The 22,160-nt window shown below is 38.2% G+C and overlaps 2 protein-coding genes across 2 annotated transcripts in view; one reads left to right on the top strand and one right to left on the bottom strand.

The window, feature by feature from the left end:
* Nucleotides 1–22,160, top strand: part of LOC128582422 (scavenger receptor cysteine-rich domain-containing protein SCART1-like) — a 34,055-nt gene that overhangs the window by 3,907 nt on the left and 7,988 nt on the right. The window lies entirely within an intron of this gene.
* On the bottom strand, nt 21,710–21,967 carry LOC128582424 (enhancer of rudimentary homolog). The gene has a single exon (XM_053586335.1). It carries the CDS (start codon nt 21,965–21,967, stop codon nt 21,710–21,712), a length of 258 nt encoding a protein of 85 aa, XP_053442310.1.

Consider the following 22,160-nt stretch of genomic DNA (forward strand, 5'->3'; position numbering starts at 1 on the left):
ATATTGCTTAAATTGGTGCTGTTAGTGTGCCCTTCACCTAACTAGTCTTCATTGTATCCAATAGGTTTTTACCCCAGGCCAACTTCTTGTATTCCAATACCCTTTACATCTCTTTGTGCCTATGTGTGCCCATCAATTAGTTTCCATTACTAGAGAACGCATGTGGTGTTTGTTTTTCTATTCCTGAGGTAATTTGTTAAAGATAATGGTCTCTAGTTCTATCTAAGTTGCTGCAAAAGGTGCTATTTTCCCCCTTTTTATGGTGGAGTAGAACATACTCATTTTCAGTCTCACCAATTGTGAATAAGTGTTCATTTCTCTCTGCATCCATGAATCTATTGTTTTTTGACTTTTATATAATGGCCATTCTGACAGAGGTAAGATCATATCTTTTGCATTTTTAATTTGCAGTGATGATCAGTGTTGTTGAACATTTTTTCATATGTTTGTCTATTTTCTCTTGAAAAATTAATTTTTTCCCACTTTTTAATGGAGTTGTTTGTTTTTGTCTTGTTGATTGGTTTGAATTTGTAGATTCTGGATATTAACTCTTTGGTGCATGCATAGTTTGTGAATATTTTCCTCCCATTCTGTAGGTTGTCTTTTTACTCTGTTGGCAATTTCCTCTTCTGTGTAGAAACCTTTTAATTCAATCAAGTCCCATTTATGTATTTTTGTTGTTGCTGTATTTGCCTTTGGAGTCTTAGTGATAAATTCTTTGCCTAAGCCAATGTCTGTCTAGAAGAGTTTTTCCTGTGTTTTCCTCTAGAATCTTTATGGCTTCATATCTTACATGTAAGTATTTTATCCATCTTGAATTAATGTTTGGATATGGCTATCCAGTTTTCCCACCATCATTCATTGAATAGAGCTTCATTTCCCTAGTGTGGTATTGTCTGCTTTGCCAAAGCTCAGTTGTTTGTAGGTAGATGGTTTTATTTCTGTTCTAGTCCATTGGTTTGTATCTCTACTTTTACAAACCTGTACCATGTTGTTTTGGTTACTATAGCCTTGTAGTATAATTTGAAGTCTGGTAATGTGATGCTTCCAGATTTGTTCTCTTTGCTTAAGATTGCTTTGGCTATTCAGGCTCTTTTTTGGTTCCAAAGGAAGTATAGTATTAATTTTTCTACCTCTGTGAGATACAACATTGGTATTTTGATGGGGATTGCATTGAATTGGTAAATCAGTAGCATTTCTGTATACTACTACCAATCCAGATGAGAGTCAAATAAAAGATTCAATACCATTTACAATAGCTGCAAAGAAAATAAAATACCAAGGAATATACTTAACCAATGAGGTGCAAGTTCTTTACAAGGAGAATGACAAAACACTGATGAAAGAAGTTGAAGATGACACAAACAAATGAACAAACATCTCATGCTCATGGACTGGTATAACCAGTTAAATGTCACTCAGTTATTTTTTACAATTGACACAAATAATTATACATGTCTATGAGGTATGTTGAGGTATTTGGATACATATATACCTTGTGTAATGATCAAATATTTCTTTCTCTATTGAATTGTCTTGATACGCTGTGGAAATCAATTATCCCTAAATGAGTGAATTTACTTTGGGCTTTCATTTCCATTCTGTTGATCCATTTTTGCGTTTTTATGCTGGTAATGCACTGTCTTGATTACTGTAATTTTGTAGTAGTTTTGGAATAGGGAGGTGAATCTTCTAACTTTTTTTTTTTTTCATTATTGCTTTTCCACTTAAGGTCCCTTGAAATTCCATGTAAATTTTAGGATCAGTTCTTTTATTTCTGAAAAAAAAATAATTTGAATCTTGATAGAGATTTCATAGAATCTGTGGATTGCTTTAGGAGTACTGCCATCTTAACAATATTACACATTTTAATCCATTAACATGGGATGTCTTTGCATTTATTTAGATCTTTTTTTTTTGAAACAGAGTCTCACTTTGTCACCCTCGGTAAAGTGCCACAGTGTCACAGCTCACAGCAACCTCAAACTCTTGGGTTTAAGTGATTCTCTTGCCTCAGCCTCCTGAGTAGCACCACAACACCTGGCTATTTTTTGGTTGCAGTTGTTATTGCTGTTTGGCAGGCCCGGGCCGGGCTTGGACTCACCAGCTTGGTTGTATGTGGCTGGCGTCCTACTCACTGAGCTATGGGCATGGAGCCCTATTTAGATCTTCGATTTTTTTTTTTAAACAATGTGTTGTTTTCAGTTTACAAGTCTGTCCTAGACCTTCTCTGTTGAATTTATTATTTTAGTTTTATTTTATTTTTAACTGACACATTTTGACACATACTAATTGTACATATTTATGGTGTACAATGTGATGTTTTGATATATGTATACATTGTGTAATAATCAAATCAGGGTATTTAGCACATCCATCACCTCAACATTTATTGTGGTGAAAACATTAAAATTCTTTCTTGTCATTACTTTGAAATATACAGTACAATATTAACTGTAGTGACCCTATTGTATGACAAAACACCAAAACTTATTCCTCCTAGGTAACTGTAACTTGTGCCAATTGATCAGGCTCTCCTCATCTGGCTACCTCCTGCTCTCCACAGGCTCTGATAACCACTATCCTACTCTCTACTTCTATCAGACCAATTTTTTTAGATCCACGTATTAGGTCATCTGGTATTTGTCTTTCTTTGCCTGGCTTATTTTGCTAAATATAATGGCCTCCAGGTCCATCCATGTTGCTGCAAATGACAATATTTCATTGTTTATGTCTGAATAGTATTCCATTATGTACATGTACCATATTTTCTTTCTTTCTTTTTTTTTTTTTCTTTATTGTTGGGGATTCATTGAGGGTACAATAAGCCAGGTTACACTGATTGCAATTGTTAGGTAAAGTCCCTCTTGCAATCATGTCTTGCCCCCAGAAAGTGTGACACACACCAAGGCCCCACCCTCCTCCCTCCGTCCCTCTTTCTGCTTTTCCTCCCCCCCATAACCTTAATTGTCATTAATTGTCCTCATATCAAAATTGAGTACATAGGATTCATGCTTCTCCATTCTTGTGATGCTTTACTAAGAATATTGTCTTCCACTTCCATCCAGATTAATACGAAGGATGTAAAGTCTCCATCTTTTTTAATAGCTGTACTCCATGGTATACATATACCACAGCTAGTTAATCCATTCCTGACTTGGTGGGCATTTAGGCTGTTTCCACATTTTGGCAATTGTAAATTGAGCTGCAATAAACAGTCTAGTACAAGTGTCCTTATGATAAAAGGATTTTTTTCCTTCTGGGTAGATGCCCAGTAATGGGATTGCAGGATCAAATGGGAGGTCTAGCTTGAGTGCTTTGAGGTTTCTCCATACTTCCTTCCAGAAAGGTTGTACTAGTTTGCAGTCCCACCAGCAGTGTAAAAGTGTTCCCTTCTCTCCACATCCACGCCAGCATCTGCAGTTTTGAGATTTTGTGATGTGGGCCATTCTCACTGGGGTTAGATGATATCTCAGGGTTGTTTTGATTTGCATTTCTCTGATATATAGAGATGATGAACATTTTTTCATATGTTTGTTAGCCATACGTCTGTCATCTTTAGAGAAGGTTCTATTCATGTCTCTTGCCCATTGATATATAGGATTGTTGGCTTTTTTCATGTGGATTAATTTGAGTTCTCTATAGATCCTAGTAATCAAGCTTTTGTCTGATTGAAAATATGCAAATATCCTTTCCCATTGTGTAGGTTGTCTCTTTGCTTTGGTTGTTGTCTCCTTAGCTGTACAGAAGCTTTTCAGTTTAATGAAGTCCCATTTGTTTGTTTTTGTTGTTGCAATTGCCATGGCAGTCTTCTTCATGAAGTCTTTCCCCAGACCAATATCTTCCAGTGTTTTTCCTATGCTTTCTTTGAGGATTTTTATTGTTTCATGCCTTAAAATTAAGTCCTTTATCCATCTTGAATCAATTTTTGTGAGTGGGGAAAGGTGTGGGTCCAGTTTCGGTCTTTGACATGTAGACATCCAGTTCTCCCAACACCATTTATTGAATAGGGAGTCTTTCCCCCAAGGTATGTTCTTGTTTGGTTTATCAAAGATTAGGTGGTTGTAAAATGTTAGTTTCATTTCTTGGTTTTCAATTCAATTCCAAGTGTCTGTGTCTCTATTTTTGTGCCAGTACCATGCTGTTTTGACCACTGTGGCTTTGTAGTACAGACTAAAATCTGGTATGCTGATGTCCCCAGCTTTATTTTTATTACTAAGAACTGCCTTAGCTATACGGGTTTTTTATGGTTCCATACAAAATGCAGAATCATTTTTTCCAAATCTAGAAAGTACGATGTTGGTATTTTGATAGGAATGGCATTGAATAGATAGATTGCTTTGGGAAGTACAGACATTTTAACAATGTTGATTCTTCTCATCCATGAGCATGGTATGTTCTTCCATTTGTTAATATCCTCTGCTATTTCCTTTCTGAGGATTTCATACTTTTCTTTATAGAGGTCCTTCACCTCCTTCGTTAGGTATATTCCTAGGTATTTCATTTTCTTTGAAACTATGGTGAAGGGAGTTGTGTCCTTAATTAGTTTCTCATCTTGACTGTATTGGCGTATACAAAGGCTACTGACTTGTAGACATTGATTTTATATCCTGAAACATTACTGTATTTTTTGATGACTTCTAGGAGTCTTGTGGTTGAGTCTTTGGGATTCTCTAAGTATAAGATCATTTCGTCAGCAAAGGGGGAGAGTTTGACCTCCTCTGCTCCCATTTGGATTCCCTTTATTTCCTTGTCTTGACTAATTGTATTGGCTAGAACTTCCAGCACTATGTTGAATAGTAAAGGTGACAGAGGAGAACCTTGTCTGGTTCCAGTTCTAAGAGGAAAAGCTTTCAGTTTTACTCCATTCAGTAAAATATTGGCTGTGGGTTTGTCATAGATAGCTTCAATCAGTTTTAGAAATGTGCCACCTATGCCTATACTCTTCAGTGTTCTAATTAGAAAAGGATGCTGGATTTTATCAAATGCTTTTTCTGCATCTATTGAGAGGATTATATGATCTTTATTTTTGCCTCTGTTAATATGGTGGATAACGTTTATGGACTTGCGTATGTTAAACCAGCATTGCATCCCTGGGATGAAACCTGCTTGATCATGACGAATGACTTTTTTGATGATAAGCTATAATCTATTAGCTAGGATTTTGTTGAGAATTTTTGCATCTATATTCATGAGTGAGATTGGTCTGAAATTCTCCTTTTTGTTTGGGTCTTTTCCGGTTTTGGTATCAGGGTGATGTTTGCTTCATAGAATGTGTTGGGGAAGATTCCTTCTTCCTCAATTTTTTGGAATAATTATCTGCAGTACAGGAATAAGCTCTTCCTTGAAGGTTTGATAGAATTGTGGTGCAAAGCCATCTGGACCAGGGCATTTTTTGGTTGGAAGATTTTTTTTATTGTTTCTTTAATCTCAGTGCTTGAAATTGGTCTGTTCAGGAGCTCTATTTCTTCCTGGCTAAGTCTAGAGAGTGGGTGTGATTCCAAATATTGATCCATTTCCTTCACATTGTCAAATTTCTGGGCATAGAGTTTCTGGTAGTATTCAGAGATGATCTCTTGTATCTCTGTGGGATCAGTTGTTATTTCCCCTTTATCATTTCTGATTGAGGTTACTAGAGATTTTACTTTTCTATTTCTCATTAGTCTGGCCAATGGTTTATCTAGTTTATTTATTTTTTCAAAAAACCAACTCCTTGTTTCATTAATTTTCTGAATGATTCTTTTGTTTTCAATTTCATTGATCTCTGATTTGATTTTGGATATTTCTTTTCTTCTACAGAGTTTAGGCTTAGATTGTTCTTCTTTTTCCAATTCCGTAAGATGGCTTGTGAGATTGTCGATGCCCTCTCTTTCTGTTTTTCGAATGTAGGTATCTAAAGCAATAAATTTTCCTCTCAAAACTGCTTTTGCAGTATCCCATAGGTTCTGGTAGCTTGTGTCTTCATTGTTGTTATGCTCAAGGAAGTTAATGATTTCCTGTTTTATTTCTTCCTGCACCCATCTGTTATTCAACAGAAGATTGTTTAATTTCCATGCCTTTGGGTGGGGTCGAGCGTTTTTGTTAGAGTTGAGTTCCACTTTTAGTGCCTTATGGTCTGAGAAGATACAAGGTAAAATTTCAATTCTTTTGATTCTGTTGATGTTTGTTTTGTGTCCCAGGATATGATCAATTTTGGAGAATGTTCCATGGGGTGATGAGAAGAATGTATATTCTTTATCTTTGGGATGGAGTGTTCTATATGCATCTATCAAGCACAGTTGTTCTAGGGTCTCATTTAAATCTCCAATATCTTTGTTTAATTTCTGTTTAGAGGATCTGTCCAGCTCTGTAAGAGGAGTGTTAAGGTCGCCTGTTATTATGGTATTATCAGATATCATATTGCTCAGACTGAGTAAGGTCTGTTTCAAGAATCTGGGAGCATTTAAATGGGGTGCATAAATATTTAGAATTGAAACATCTTCTTGTTGTATTTTTTCCTTTGACCAATATAAAGTGACCATCTTTGTCTTTTTTGACTTTAGTTGCTTTAAATCCACAAGTATCTGAAAATAAGATCGCAACTCCTCTTTTCTTCTGAATTCCATTTGCCTGAAAAATTGTCTTCCAACCCTTGACTCAGAGTTTTAATTTGTCTTTTGAAGCCAGGTGTGTTTCTTGCAGACAGCAAATGGATGGCTTGTGTTTTTTAATGCAGTCAGCCAATCTATGTCTCTTCAGTGGGGAATTCAAGCCATTAACATTTATTGAGATAATTGATAAGTGTGGTAGTATTCTATTCATCTTATTTTGTGAGAGTCCATTGCTTAGTTTTATCTTTTGCATCAGTGTGGAGGCTAGGTTCTGTCCTTTAATTTCTGAGTTCTTACTTTGCTGCTGATCCATTGTGATGGTCAGTGTGTAGAACAGGTTGAAGTATTTCCTGTAGAGCTGGTCTTGTTGTGGTGAATTTCCTCAATGTTTGTATATCCGTAAATGATTTGATTTCTCCATCAATTTTAAAGCTTAGCTTAGCAGGGTACAGAATTCTGGGCTGGAAATTGTTCTGTTTAAGTAGATTAAAGGTAGATGACCATTGTATTCTTGCTCGGAAAGTTTCATTAGAGAAGTCTGCAGTCACTCTGATGGATTTGCCCCTGTAGGTCAACTGGTGCTTACTCCTGGCAGCTTGCAGAATCTTTTCTTTTGTCTTGACTTTGGACAGGTTCATCACAATGTGGCTTGGAGAAGGTCGGTTAGAGTTGAGGCGACCCGGGGTCCGATATCCCTCTGAAAGCAGTGTGTCAGAATCTTTGGTGATATTTGGGAAATTTTCTTTTATAATATTCTCTAGTATGGCTTCCATTCCTCTGGGGCATTCTTCTTCCCCTTCTGGATTCCTATAACTCGTATGTTGGAACGCTTCATAAAGTCCCATCATTCTGACAGTGAACGTTCTTCTTTCTCTCTCTTCTTTTCTGCCTCTTTGACTATCTGAGTTATCTCAAGAACTTTGTCTTCTACCTCTGAAATTCTTTCTTCTGCATGGTCTAACCTGTTGCTGATACTTTCCATTGCATCTTTAAGTTCCCTAATTGACTGTTTCAGTTCCTTCAGCTCTGCTATATCCTTTCTATATTCTTCTTATTGTTCATCTCTTATTTGATTCTGTTTTTGGATTTCCTTTTGGTTATTTTCCACTTTATTAGCAATTTCCATCATTGTTTCCATCATTTCTTTCATTGTTTTCATTATGTGTATTCTAAATTCCCTTTCTGTCATTCCTAACATTTGTTTATAGGTGGAATCCTCTGCAGTAGGTATCTCATGGTCCCTTGGCGGGGTTTTTCTGGACTGGTTCTTCATGTTGTCTGGAGTTTTCTGCTGATTCTTCCTCATGAGTGATTTGTTTTATCTGTTTCCTTGCCCTAATTTTCCTTTCATTTCCTCTTGCTCTTTAAGTTCTTATGCCCTGGCTGCTGTGGAAGTTGTGGTGGAACGTTGTCCCCTTCTGGGCCTTTCCAAGAGCCTGGCAGGAGAAGGGAGAAGATGAACAGGGGTCCTCCTGCTGGCTGTCACAGGAGGGCAGGCCATGGCCATGGGGCCCTGGCCAGAGACAGAAGGGGACACTCAATTTCCTAGGCTGAGGGAGGAGGAAAAGCCTCCTCCTTCTCCACCTGGCCTTCTCCAGGTCGACTCTGCAAATGTGAGAGTGTCAGGAGCCTGGCTCAACTGCCTGTTCAGCCCCTGCAGTGCTAGAGATGGGTAAACTGAGGTCCAGAGACATGCAGGGCCACTGAGCAGACAGAGCTGTGTGTTAGCCTGGTCTCTGACTGGTGTCCAATGTGCTGCCGCCTCAATCTCTCTATGGGACTGGCAGTCTTGACAGTCCCACAGCCTAAGGCCCAGGGCTGTATTTTCCTTGGCTCAAAGGCCAAGCAAAGGCAGCAGGCTTCTCCCACCATATTTTCTTTATCCTTCCTCTGTTGGTAGACACTTATGTTGGTTCCATATCTTGGATATTGTGAATAGTGCCATTGGGAATAATAGTCATTCTCATTCAGGTGAGATGATATCTCATTTTGCTTTTCATTTTCTTTTCCCTGATGATTGGTGATGTTAAGCATTTTTTAATATTCCTATTGGCCATATATGTGTGTTCTTTGGATAAATGTCTGTTTAGGTCTTTTGCCCATTTTAAAATCAGATTATGTGTTGTTTTGCTATTGAGTTGTTTGAGTTCCTTATGAGTTCTGGATATTAATCTCTTGTCAGATGCATAGTTTGCAAATATTTTCTCCCACTTTGTAGGTTGTCTCTTAACTTGGTTGATTGTTTCTTTTGCTTTGCAGAAGCTTTTTAGTTTGTTGTAATCACATTTTTCCACTGTTGCTTTTTAAGGTCTTATCCAAAATATCCTTATCCAAATCAATGTCACAAAGTCTTATCTCCATGTCTTCTTGTAGTAATTTTATTGTTTGGATCTTATATTTAAGTCTTGAATCCCTTTTAAGTTGATTTTTGTGTATCATGAGAAATAGGGTTTAGTTCTTTTCTTCTGCATGTGGATATCAATTTTTCTTAGCATCATTTATTGATGAGACTGTTCATTCCCCAGTATGTGTTCTTGGCACTTTTGTCAAAAATTGGTTGGTTGTAAGTGCATGAATTTATTTCTGGGCTCTATGTTCTGTTACACTGGTCTATGTTTCTGTTTTTATGTCAGGACCATTCTGTTTTGGTTGCTATGGATTTGTACCATATTTTGAAGTAAAGTACTATAATTACTTCAGCTTTGATATTTTTCCTCAAGATTGCTCTGACTATTCTTGGGATTGTCCTTTATTATTGTTCATGACTAGAAAATAGAAATGCAACTATTTTTTTTTAATGTATTGATTTTTTTACCTTTAATTTTTCTGAGGTTGGCTCAGCGCCTATGGCTCAAACGGCTAAGGTGCCAGCCACATACACCTGAGCTGGCGGGTTTGAATCCAGCCTGGGCCTGCCAAACAACAATGACAGCTGCGACCAAAAAAATAGCTGGGCATTGTGGCAGACACCTGTAATTATAGCTTCTTGGGAGGCAGAGGCAGGAGAATCGCTTGAGCCCAGAAGTTGGAGGTTGCTGTGAGCTGTGATGCTATGGCACTCTACCCAGGGTGACAGCTTGAGGCTCTGTCTCAAAAAAAAATTTTTTTTTTCTGAGGTTGTTTATAACTTTAATAGGTTTTTTTGGTTTGTATTCTATAGACTTTTCTATAAATAAGATCATTCTTCTATGAATACAATTAGTCTTACCTCTTCCTTTCCAATCTGGATGCTTTTTCTTTCTTTTTTCTTGCCTAATTTCTCTGGTTAGAACTCTCAGTAGAATGTTGACTAGAGATGGTTAAAATGTGTATCATTGTATTGTTCCCTTATTGCAGGGGGAAAGTTTTAGTTTTTTGCCATAGAATATGATGGGTTTTTCATAAATGCCCTTTGTCACAGTTAGGAAGTTCCTTTATATTCCTGATTTGTTGAGTAGTTTTATCATGACGGTATGATGGATTTTTGTCAAATGTTTATTCTACATAAATTGAGATTATCCTGTCTTGTTTTATTTTCTTTTATTCTATTAGTGGAGTGAAGACATCTGGTCCAATGGTTTTTGTTGTTGTTCTGAAGTTTTTGTTTACTGAGTCATTCTCTTTACTTTTATATAACTCTGTTCAGATTTCCTATTTCTGTGTTTCTAGAAATATGTTCATTTTATTTAAATTATCTAATTTTGGGGGTGCATATTCACAGTATTTATTTATATTTCTGTTTATTTCTGTAGGTTTAGTGTAATACCCCTACTTTCATTTCTGATTTCAGTAATTTGAGCCTTCTCTCTTTTTTTAATTGGTCCACCTAGCTAAATGTCAATTTTGTTGATCTTGTCGCAGTCTTGACTTTTATTTTTGCATCCTCTCTATTGTTTGTCTTCTGTGTTTTATTGACTATCTCCTTTGTTTCACTAGCTTCAGGCTTAGTTTCTTCTTCTTTTTCTAGTTTTATAAGTTGTAAAGTAAGTTATAGATTTGAGATATTTTTCTTTTGCTACACTAAATTTTCCTCTAAGCACTGTTTTCACTTCAAGTGATATTTTTTCTTTTTATCATTTTAATTCCCCTCAAGGTATTTTCCTTTTTTAAAAAATTTATTATTAAATCATACCTGTGTACATTAATGCAATCATGGGGCACCATACACTGGTTTTATATACGATGTGACATATTTTCTTCACACTGGTTAACATAGCCCTCCTGGCATTTTCTTAGTTATTGTGTTAAGACATTTATATTCTACATTTAGTAAGTTTCACATGTACCCTTATAAGATGCACCGTAGGTGTGATCCCACCAATCACCCTCCCTTCGCCCATCCTCCCCCCTCCCTGCCCTCTCCCCTTCCCCATATTCTTAGGTTATAATTGGGTTATAGCTTTCATATGAAAGCCATAAATTAGTTTCATAGTAGGGCTGAGTACATTGGATACTTTTTCTTCCATTCTTGAGATACTTTACTAAGAAGACTATGTTCCAGCTCCATCCATGTAAACATGAAAGAGGTAAAGTCTCCATCTTTCTTTAAGGTTGCATAATATTCCATGGTGTACATATGCCACAATTTATTAATCCATTCATGGATTGATGGGCACTTGGGCTTTTTCCATGACTTAGCAATTATGAATTGGGCTGCAATAAACATTCAGGTACAAATACCTTTGTTATAATGTGATTTTTGGTCTTCTGGGTATATACCCAGTAGAGGAATTATAGGATTGAATGGCAGGTCTATTTTTAGATCTCTAAGTGTTCTCCAAACATCTTTCCAAAGGGAATGTATTAATTTGCATTCCCACCCCCCTTTAAGGTATTTTATTTATTTTTTTCTTATGATTTCTTCATTGATACACTGGTTGTTTATGAGTGTGTTATATTTATGAATTTTCAGTTTTCCTTTGGTTATTAATTTCTAGCTTCATTTCAATGTGGTTGGAGAAGATATTTTTATGATTTTAATCCTTTAAAATTCATTCAGACTTGATTTGTGTCCCAACATAAGGTCTATCCTTATGGTATACATTTAGGTGCACTTGGGAACAATGTGTATTCTTTCTGTTGTTGGATAGAGTGTCCTATATATCACTGTTAGGTCAAGTTGGTTTATAATAATGCTTATATTTGTTATATGTTCTTGATGGCTTGATCCTTTAATAAGTATATAAAGGATCTTCTTATCTCTCCTAATGATTTTTTTATTAAGTCATAAACATATAGATCATGTATACATTAATGCATTTATGGGGTACAATGTGCTGATTTCATATAGAATTAGGAACACTTATATCACACTGGTTAATATATACCTCATCTCATTTACTTAATTTAATATAATTGTTAAGACATTTATACTTTATACTAATAGATCTGACATGTACCCTTGCATTATGCACGATAGGTGTGATCCCATCATTCACCCCCCCCTCGATCTGACCTCCCCCTTTCCCTCCCATCCCCTCCACCTCCCTCCTTCATCTTGGGCCATAGTTATGATCTATTCTTCATATGAAAGTGTGAGTGATTGTAAATTGGTTTCATAATAGTACTGAGTACATTGGATATTTTTCTTCCATTCTTGAGATACTTTACTAAGTAGGATATGTTCCAGCTCCATCCATGTAAACATAAAAGAGGTAAAGTCTCCATCTTTTTAAAGGCTGCATAATATTCCATGGTATACATATACTACAATTTATTAATCCATTCATGGGTCGATGGGCACTTGGGGTTCTTCCATGACTTAGCTATTATGAATTGAGCTGCAATGAACAATATGGTGCAAATATCTTTGTTATAAAGTGATTTTTGGTCTTTTGGATATACACCTAGTAGAGGAATTGCAAATGGCAGGTCTATTTTTAGATCTCTGAGTATTCTCCATACTTCCGTCCAAAAGGGAAGTATTAGCTTGCACTTCCACCAGCAGTGCAGAAGTGTTCCCTTTTCTTCATCCACACCAACATCTGTAGTTTTGGGATTATGTTATGTGAGCCACTCTTTTTTTTTTTTTTTTTTTGGTTTTTAGCCGGGGCTGGGTTTGAACCCGCCACCTCTGGCATATGGGACTGGCGCCCCACTCCTTGAGCCACAGGCGCCACCCATGTGAGCCACTCTTACGGGAGTTAGATGACATCTCAAAGTGATTTTGATTTGCATTTCTTCGATGATTAAAGATGATGAGCATTTTTTCATGTGTCTGTAGGCCATGCACCTATCATCTTCAGAGAAGCTTCTGTTTAAGTCCCTTGCCCACAATGAAATGGGATTACTTGTTCTTTTCTTATTAATAAGTTTGAGTTCTCTTTGGATGCTGGTTATCAAACCTTTGTCAGAAGCATAACCTGTAAACATCCTCTCTCATTCTGAGAACTGTCTGCTTGCTTTACTTACAAGATTTTTAGTTTGATCAGATCCAAGTAATGTATTTTTGGTGTTGCTTCAATTGCCTGGGGAGTCCTCCTCATAAAGTATTCTCCCAGGCCAATTTCTTCAAGTATTTCTCCTTCACTCTCTCCAAGAATCTTTATAGTTTCATGTCTTAAGTTTAAATCTTTTATCCAGTGAGAGTCAATTTTTGTTAATGGTGAAAGATGTGGGTCCAGTTTCAGTCTTCTACAAGTCTCCATCCAATTCTCCCAGCACCATTTGTTAAATAGGGAATCTTTCCCCCAAATTATATTTTTGATAGGCTTATCAAAGATGAAATGACGATAAGTGTCTGGGTTCATCTCTTGGTTCTCAATTCTGTTCCAAACATCTATTCTACTCTCTATTCCATACTCTCTGTTTTTGTGCCAATACCATGCTGTTTTTATCACTATAGATTTATAGTATAGTATGAAGTCTAGTAGCATGATTCCTCCTGATTTGTTTTTATTTCTGAGAATGCCTTGGCTATTCAATTTTTTTTCTGGTTCCATATAAAACTTAGTACTATTTTTTCCAGATCTTTAAAGTATGACGGTGGTGCTTTGATAGGGATTGCATTAAATTTGTAAATTGCTTTGGGTAAGATGGACATTTTAACAATGTTGATTCTTCCTAGCCAAAAGCATGGTATGTTTTTCCACTTGTTAATATCGTCAGCTATTTCTTTTCTCAGAGTTACATAATTCTCTTTATAGAGATCTTTCCTGTCCTTTGTTAGGTAAATTCCCAAATATATCATCTTCTTTGGCACAACTGTAAAGGGAATAGTCTTTGATGTTTTTTTTGGCTTGACTATTATTGGTATATATAAAAGCTACTGATTTGTGAGTATTGATTTTGTATCCTGAGATGCTACTGTATTCCTTGATTACTTCTAAGAGTTTTGTGGTTGAGTCCTTGGGGTTTTCCAGGTATAAAATTGTATCATCTGCATGGGCAGCACCTGTGGCTCAAAGAAGTAGGGTGCTGGCTCCATATGCTGGAGGTGGCAGGTTCAAATCCACCCCCGGCCAAAAACTGCAAAAAAAAAAAAAATTGTGTCATCTGTGAAGAGTGAAAGTTTGATCTTCCCTGACCCTATTTGTATACCTTGATTGCCTTCTCTTACCTGATTGCAATGGCTAAGACTTCCATTACAATGTTAAAAAGCAGTGGAGACAATGGGCAACCTTGCCTAGTTCCTGATCTGAGTGGAAATGTTTTCAGTTTTACTCCATTCAATATGATATTGGCTGTGGGTTTGCTGTAGATGGCCTCTATCGTTTTAAGAAAAGTCCCTTCTATACCTATTTTCTTAAGTGTCCTGATCATGAAAGGATGCTGGATAGTGTTAAAAGCTTTTTCTGCATCCATTAAGACAATCATTGGTCTTTGTTTTTTAGTTTGTTTATGTGATGTATTATAGTAATAATGGGATATTTCTTAATTCCTACTTTGGCTGAGATAAGGAGAACTGAAACAACTGGGCTTAAATTGGGTGAACTTTTATTTTTAACCACTTGTATCTGTAGGCTGTGAGAATGAAAATACATTCTTACCTAGATTCATTAATTCCTTGTGACTAGGCTGAAGAGTTCTTTGTAGGCATAGAAGATAATTCAGTCTGAAAACAGGACAGTCAACCTCTTTGTCCAGTCATTATCTCCCACAATTCATAAACACATACAAACAAGTGCTTAGTTCTGTACACAGACCCTACAGAAGATGGCACACTAGAGCACTAGTGTTAAAATTTTTTTTCATAAAGAATGAACAAAAAGGACATTTCTCACATGGGAGTTATGTCTGTAGTTTTGTCACATGATCCATATCACCCCAGAACATGCTAATTCTATGTGAATTCAGTTTCTATCAGAAGAACCACAGGAATATACAGTTCAGTGTACATACACATGCCCTGATGCAAGCTAGTTAGCAGGATAAGAAGAATTGATCTGAAAGATTAGAGGGAAAAGAACACAGAAATGAACTATATTCCATGGGAAGGGACTCTGCTTCTTTCCCTGAAGGAGTCAATTTGCTCCTTACACTCCATGATCACTTAAGGTCTTATCTTTCCTTGAAGATATTTTCCCTGCAATGTTCCCTATAGAGATCCCCAAAGGAAATTCATAAATATTATTAATGGCAATAATAACAATGAGCATCTTTTGGTAACATCACCATTGTTGATGGGTCCTTTGTCCCATGTCTCATTTTTCTTTTCAAACAGTACCTTCAGTTAGCTTTCACAAAGATGCAAGCTTCAAACAAGTCAATTGGAAACAACAAGGAGGAGAAAAGTTATAATAATTGCATTCATTGTGCAGAATTTTGCTCTCAGGAAGATGGAAAGATACAACAGCATGAGAAACTCAAGGAAAAAGCCCTTTTGGGGGAAATATGTGTGCCCAACTACTATGGTGTGTGAATAGATGTGGCAAATCAGGCTGAATCTCTCACTGCCTTTTTCTAAAGTAGCTGTAACCACCCTATTTCAGTCCCACATTTTTGCTATTACAGTTCTTCGGGCCAAGTTTGGGAGAAATAACTTTTAAAGATTTACTCCATTTTTGGGCCTGTAAATTCATCAGCATTAGTCCCCTGGTCTTCTGATTTCCTTGTGGGGCTGATTTTGATGAAGTAAGTAATTGATTGAGAGAATAAGAATCATGATTTTGGAGGAGGGGATAATGGTCCCAAAACCATGGGTCAGAATTTCAAATGGCTTGTCTTCTTTGATGTTTTAAACTGTGGCCCACAACTAGGAAAGTGAGTACAATAAAAGTACCTCAGTCTTGAGGGAACTCATTGATATAAAATAAAAATTATATCTTTTATATAATTATATTTTTTATTAATTTATATAATTAATAAAATTAATTTATATAATTATATGTAATAAATAAAATTTATATAATAAAAATTAATTTATATAATAAAATATATAATTAATAAATTTAATTCTCCTGCATAACATCCCTGTAAAGGTCCCTTTGTGTAGGGTCCAGAGATCTCTTCCATTCTTCCTGGCCATATCTTTAAATGTCACAGGTGCCTGGGACGCAGCCATGAGCAGGGTGGCTGCCATCTTGGTCACAAGGGTTTGCCTCCTGGGAGAGAGAGCAGGAAAAGCAGCTAGCAGATAGCACTGAAGGAGGTGAAAAGCAGGGCATGAGGCACTGAAAACAGGCCCTGCCACTCCCCAGGGCTGGAGTTGTGGCTTCAAGGCAGGCAAGGAGGACTCTGGAATAGGGCTATGTCACTCTCCTTGCTGGCCCACAAATACAACCTGCCCTCTGTGTTTCTGCCACCATGGGATGGAGGCAATGTTGAAAACCACTAAGAAATCCCCCTGGCTGGGTCCTTGCAGAGCTGGGGGTCAGGTGAATGCTGTCTGGGAGGGGACTCTTAGCCCAGCCCACAGAACGCCTTTGCTCCATTTTGAGCAAAACAAACAAACAAACAAACAAACAAAAAAATAAACAAATTTTGATTCATTGATCTTTTGAATAATTCTTTTGTTTTCAATTTCACTTGATTCTGCTCTTATTTTAGTCATTTCTTTTCTTCTGCTGTGTTTGGGGTTGGAATGTTCTTGCTTTTCTAGTTGCTTAAGATGTCCCATTAAGTTATTCCTCTCTTTCTTGTAATCTTTCTTGAGGAAGGCTTGTAATGCTATAAATTCCCCTCTTAGGACTGCCTTTGCAGTATCCTACAAGTTCTGATGATTCATGTCTTCATTATTGTTTTGTTCCAAAAATTTGGCAATTTCCTTCTGAATCTCATTTATGACCCAGCTATCATTCAGCATAAGGTTATTTAGTTTCCATGTCTTTGTATGACTGTGCAGATTCCTTTTATTGGTGAGTTCAACTTTTATTGCGTGATGATTTCAGAAAATACAAGGAATAATTTCCATACTTCTAAATTTGCTGAGGTTAGACTTGTGACCTAAGATGTGATCAATTTTGGAGGATGTTCCATGGGCTGATGAGAAGAATGTGTATTCCGTTTTGTTAGGATGAAATGTTCTATAGATGTCTGTTAAATTCAATTGTTGTATGGTGAAGTTTAAGTCCAAAATTTCTTTGCTTAGTTTCTTATTGGAGGATCTATCCAACACTGCCAAAGGGGTGTTAAAATCTCCAACTATTATGGTGCTGGAAGATATTAAATTGCTCATGTCTGTTAGGGTCTCCTTTATAAATTGAGGAGTATTCTGGTTGGGCACTTAAATGTTAATAATTGACATCTTATCATGTTGAGTGTTTCCCTTAACAAATATGAAGTGACCATCCTGGTCTTTCCTTACTTTTGTTGGTTTAAACCCTAGTGTATCTGCAATAAAATTACCACCCCTGCTTTTTTCTGATTTCTGTTTGCCTAGATTACAGATGCCCATCCCTTCACCCTGAGTCTATATTTATCCTTTAAAGTAAGATGAGATTCTTGTATGCAGCAGAATCTGGCCTGAGTTTTTGTATACAGTTAGCCAACCTGTGCCTCTTAAGAGGACAGTTTAAGCCTGGGGTCCTCAGACTTTTTAAACAGGGGGCCAGTTCACCATCCCTCAGAATGTGGAGGGCTGGACTATAGTTAAAAAAAGAAACTATGAACAAATTCCTATGCACACTGTACGTATCTTATTTTGAAGTAAAAAAAACAAAATGGAAACAAATACAATCACACTGCCTCATGTGGCCTGCGGGCAGCAGTTTGAGGACCCCTGGTTTAAGCCGTTCACATTAATTGAGAGCATTGATAAGCCTGGTAGTATTTTGGGTGTCAAGTTTTTTGAAAGTCCAGTGGACATTTTGAATCTTTTCACCAGTGTGAAAATTGGGTTTTGGTCAGGAATTTCAGAGTGAGTTTACTTTAGTGGTATAGCATTGTGCTTCTTATTATGGAGGATGGGTCTGAGGATATCCTGAAGAGCTGGTTTGGTTATGGCAAATTTCTTCAACATGTATATGTCATTAAAGTATTTAACTTCTTCATCATAAATGAAGCTCAATTTAGCTGGATATAGGATCCTGGGCTGAGAGTTGTTTTGTTTTAGGAGATTAAAGGTCGATGACCATCCTCTTCTGGGTTGAAAAGTTTCAGCAGAGAAATCTTCAGTCATTCTAATATTCTTCCCCTTGTAGATTATGATTTTCTTATGTCTGGCTGCTTGCAGGATTTTCTCCTTCATATTAACTTTGGTGAAGTTAATTACAATGTGTCTAGAAGATGCTTTCTTTGGATTGAGTTGTGCTGGGGTTCTGAAACTGTCTGTATCTGAATTTCAGTTATCTCTTGCCATGCTTGGGAAGTTCTCAATTATCTCTTGGAGTAGAGTATCTGTGCCTTTGGACCATCCTCTTCTCCTTCAGGGATTCCTGTGAGGCATATGTTTGCTCTTTTGGAGTGGTCCCACAATTTCTTAGGGAATGATCCATTTTTGCTCTCCATGTCTCTTCCTCTTTGAGTGTTTGGGAGCATTCAAAGGCTTTGTCTTCAATGTCAGAGATCCTTTCTTCTGCCTGCTCCATTCTGTTACTGAGGGATTCTACTGTATTTCTCAGAGTTTTGAGGGCTGCAAGTTCTTGCCTCAATGTGTCAAGATCTTTGGTGAGTTTGTCTTTAAATTCATTGAATTCTTGAGACAACTTTTGAATTGCTCCTTGAATTTCTAATTCCATCTTTACCTTCTTTCTGTTAATCTTATTTGCAATCCAAATTCTGAATTCGATTTCTGACGTCTTAGCCATTTGTTTATGAATGGGATCATCTGTTGTGTCTCCTTTGTCATTCCTTGGGGGAGTTGATCTGCACTGATTATTCATGTTGCCAGAGTTTTTCCGCTAATTCCACCCCATGATTATTTTTCACCATTTGGCTAGAGAAGCTGGCAAGGTGAAATTGAATTGAGGGCTCCTGGAATTATAATTAACCAGCCCTTTACCAAAGAACTGGGACTGGTGATTGCAGCTTTTCCATTAGAGTTTTACAAAGGTTGCATTCAGAACTACTGCCTGAAGCTCTGGGCACCTTCGTGGTGGGGCTAGATGGTGCTGACTTGTATTCATCTAATCTCTGTCCAATCCTAGTGACTCAGTGGCTTTGGGCTGAAATCTTAGATGTGGAGAGATATAAGCAACTAAGACACCCCCTCCCCACCACCCCACAACAACTGTAAGGGGAGAATCCCACACTCCCACAACAACACAGCCTGGATACAACCTTGGTGGATCCCTGGCTCAAGATTGGTCCCTGTTCCCTTGATGGGCCCAGGTCAAGAGTTCCAAACCAATTGTCCCAGTCAACACAAACACGGATCAGGTGGGAGCGTTCAAAAGGTCTTCAGCATGTAGACAGCGGGGGGTTGGGGTCCACTGGCAGCTCAATTTGACCCCAGTGGGAGGGACTGTGGAGCTGCCACCACTATCAGGGGTGGTGCTGCCACTGTTGGGGGTGGTGCCTCCAGTCTGGGGGTACTGCTGTGTCCAGGTCACAGGAGCCTGCAGGGAGCTGGAGGACATTGCCACTGGCAGCAAGGGTCACAGGAGTAGGGCAGGGAACTGAAGGGTGGAGCCCCTAACCCCCATCTCATGCTGCAGGAGCTGGGTGGGAAGACAGAGGGTGGAGTCACCAGCCTCGGGGGCCTCAGGGGTCACAGGAGCCAGGCAGGAGTTGCCAGCCATGGGCCACAGGTCACAGGAGCCAGGCAGGAGTTACCAGCCGTGGGCCATGAGTCTCAGGAGCCAGGCGGGAGTCACTGACTGTGGGCCACATGGGTCATAGGAGCCTGGCGGGAGTCACCGTCGTGTGCTGCAGGTCACAGGAGCTGGGTGGGAGTCCCTGCTGTGGCCACCGGTCGGTGGTCCCCAGTGGTTAGTAGCATGGAACCCGAGCTATGCTCTTTCTAACATGGGGCAAGTCTCTCTCTCCTTGTAACTCCCCGCCACTATTAAAGTTATAGTTTCAGCACAACTGTCCCACAGCTCATGAGGTGCCCCGCCCTAGCAAAAATCTGCCAAATGCTCCAGATTTTGCAAGGGGTAGTCTTGCAGACTGCCGGGAGAGGGAAGGAGAAGTGGATTGGGAGTTCAGGAAGGTAGGGAAAATATTAGATCAACTTTTGGTGCAGGCAAGAGACTTACAGTGGTATCTCTTACAGTGGTATCTCTCCATGGAGGGAGTCCCGGCCCTCAGTTGTTCTCTCCCCTTTGGTGAAACAAAAGGTCCTCTGTTCTCTACTTGCTTCAAGCTGCTCTCCTGGTGGGGGGTGGGGGGAGGATTCCCATCCTTTTTGGGATGGGTTTTGTAAGTGAAATTTGTTTCCTTGGAGTCCCAGCTTGTTGCAGCAGGGGTGCTGCAAACCTATCAATCATCTATCTCAGTTCAGCTCCTAATCTTCCACTTTATTGGGTTATTTCTGGCCATTATTTCTCCCTCTGGATGGGAGCCTCTGCTGAAAGCTGGTTTCAGTTGGCCATCTTGCCTCCCTCTCCCTCCTAATGATTTTTTACTTGAAGTTTATCTTAGTCTGTTTGGGCTGCTATAATGAAATACCTTAGACTTGGTAATTTGTAGATGACATAAATTTATGAGCATTCTGATGGTTGGGAAACCCAAGATCAAGGCACTAGCAGATTTGGTGTCTGGTGAGGGCCTGTTCCACTGAGATGGTACTTTCTCTGTGTCCTCAGATGGTTGAAGAGTGGCAGAGAAAAAAGGAGGAACTCTTTCCCTCAAGCCCTTGTTTAAAGGCACTAATACAAAACAGAGGATGGAGCTCTTATGGCCTAAGAACTTCCTAAAGGCTCCGCCTCTTAATACTGTTGCATTGGGATTAAGTTCCAGCATACATTTCGGAGGGACACAAACATTAAAACCATTGCTAAGTCTATTTTGTCAGATATTAGTATAGCCACTCCAGCTGTGTTTTGGTGACTGTTTGCATGGGTATTCTTTTCTAACATTTCACTTTCAACCCAATTATGTGTTTTCATTCAAAATGTGTTGACTGTGGTGTGTGACACACATTTTGGGGGCAAGAAACAAGTAGAAGAGGGACTTTACCTAACAAACACAATCAGTGTAACCTGGTTTCTTGTACCCGCAATGAATCATCAACAATAAAAAGAAAAATGTGTTCATTGAAGACAGCACATCTTTGGACTATTTAAAAAAATCCATAGATCATTTTCTATCATTTAATTATATGGTTTAATTTCTCTCTATATATATGTGTATATATATATATATTTAACTCAACAACATTTATTTTTCACTAAGACTTTATCTCAAGGACATATCTAAACTGTTACCACCCCCCACCCCATCCTGAAGACAGGTTAGTATTGTGAAGGTCATTAAGCAGGTATGAACAATGTGAAGGATTGGAACCAATATTATCTGACAAAGAACAACTTTCATCTAAATCATCATAAAAATTTTTAAGTAAAAAAAAAACAAAGAAAAAGAAAAAAAGAGTGGGGGCAGTGGGGGTTTCAGATTGAACAAGAGCCTCACATTTCATCTAATATCTTCAATCTTGTAACAAAATGGAAACAGGATTACTATAATACAAAACTTCTACTATAGCATGCTGTACACACCTGTGTTCCAAGCTGACCCCCACTCCCCTGCTGTTTTTGACTCAATTATTTCCCGGCCTGTTGGGCCTGCTGACTAAGAAGCATGTAGATCTTCTTTTTAATCTAGTCTTTGTTATAAGGCTGGTATGTCTGGGTATTGGCTCCGTGAACCAGACAGCTGAGGTCTGCCAGGTCATTGATAAAATCAAACAACTGACTGATATTGTATGTGATAGAGGGGCTATTGGGATCCATTCTCTTCAAATGTTCTTCATACATTTTACAAATGCCTTCCACGCATTTGTTCACAGATTCATAGTCAGTGTAAGTTCTGCCTTCTGGCCTCTTAGTAGGCTGTACCAGCAAAATGGTGTGAGACATGGTGCCAAACTCTCTTCACTGCAGCTCCCACTGATACCACCTCCACTACACAAGCTTAATCTCTTTATATTAAAGTGATTACCAATAAGGAAGTACAGTAGAAATTCTGTAAGTTGACCACCAAAGAGACTGTAACAAACTGGTCATACAAAGACAGTCAATATAAGGCATTTACATTGAGTACAGGTGGTGC

The sequence above is a fragment of the Nycticebus coucang genome, chromosome 3 (assembly GCF_027406575.1).
Source record: "Nycticebus coucang isolate mNycCou1 chromosome 3, mNycCou1.pri, whole genome shotgun sequence".
In the NCBI taxonomy this organism is placed as follows: domain Eukaryota; kingdom Metazoa; phylum Chordata; class Mammalia; order Primates; family Lorisidae; genus Nycticebus; species Nycticebus coucang.

Excerpts from the sequence above, each read along its gene's own strand:
- LOC128582424 (XM_053586335.1), bottom strand. The coding sequence starts at position 21,967 with ATGTCTCACACCATTTTGCTGGTACAGCCTACTAAGAGGCCAGAAGGC.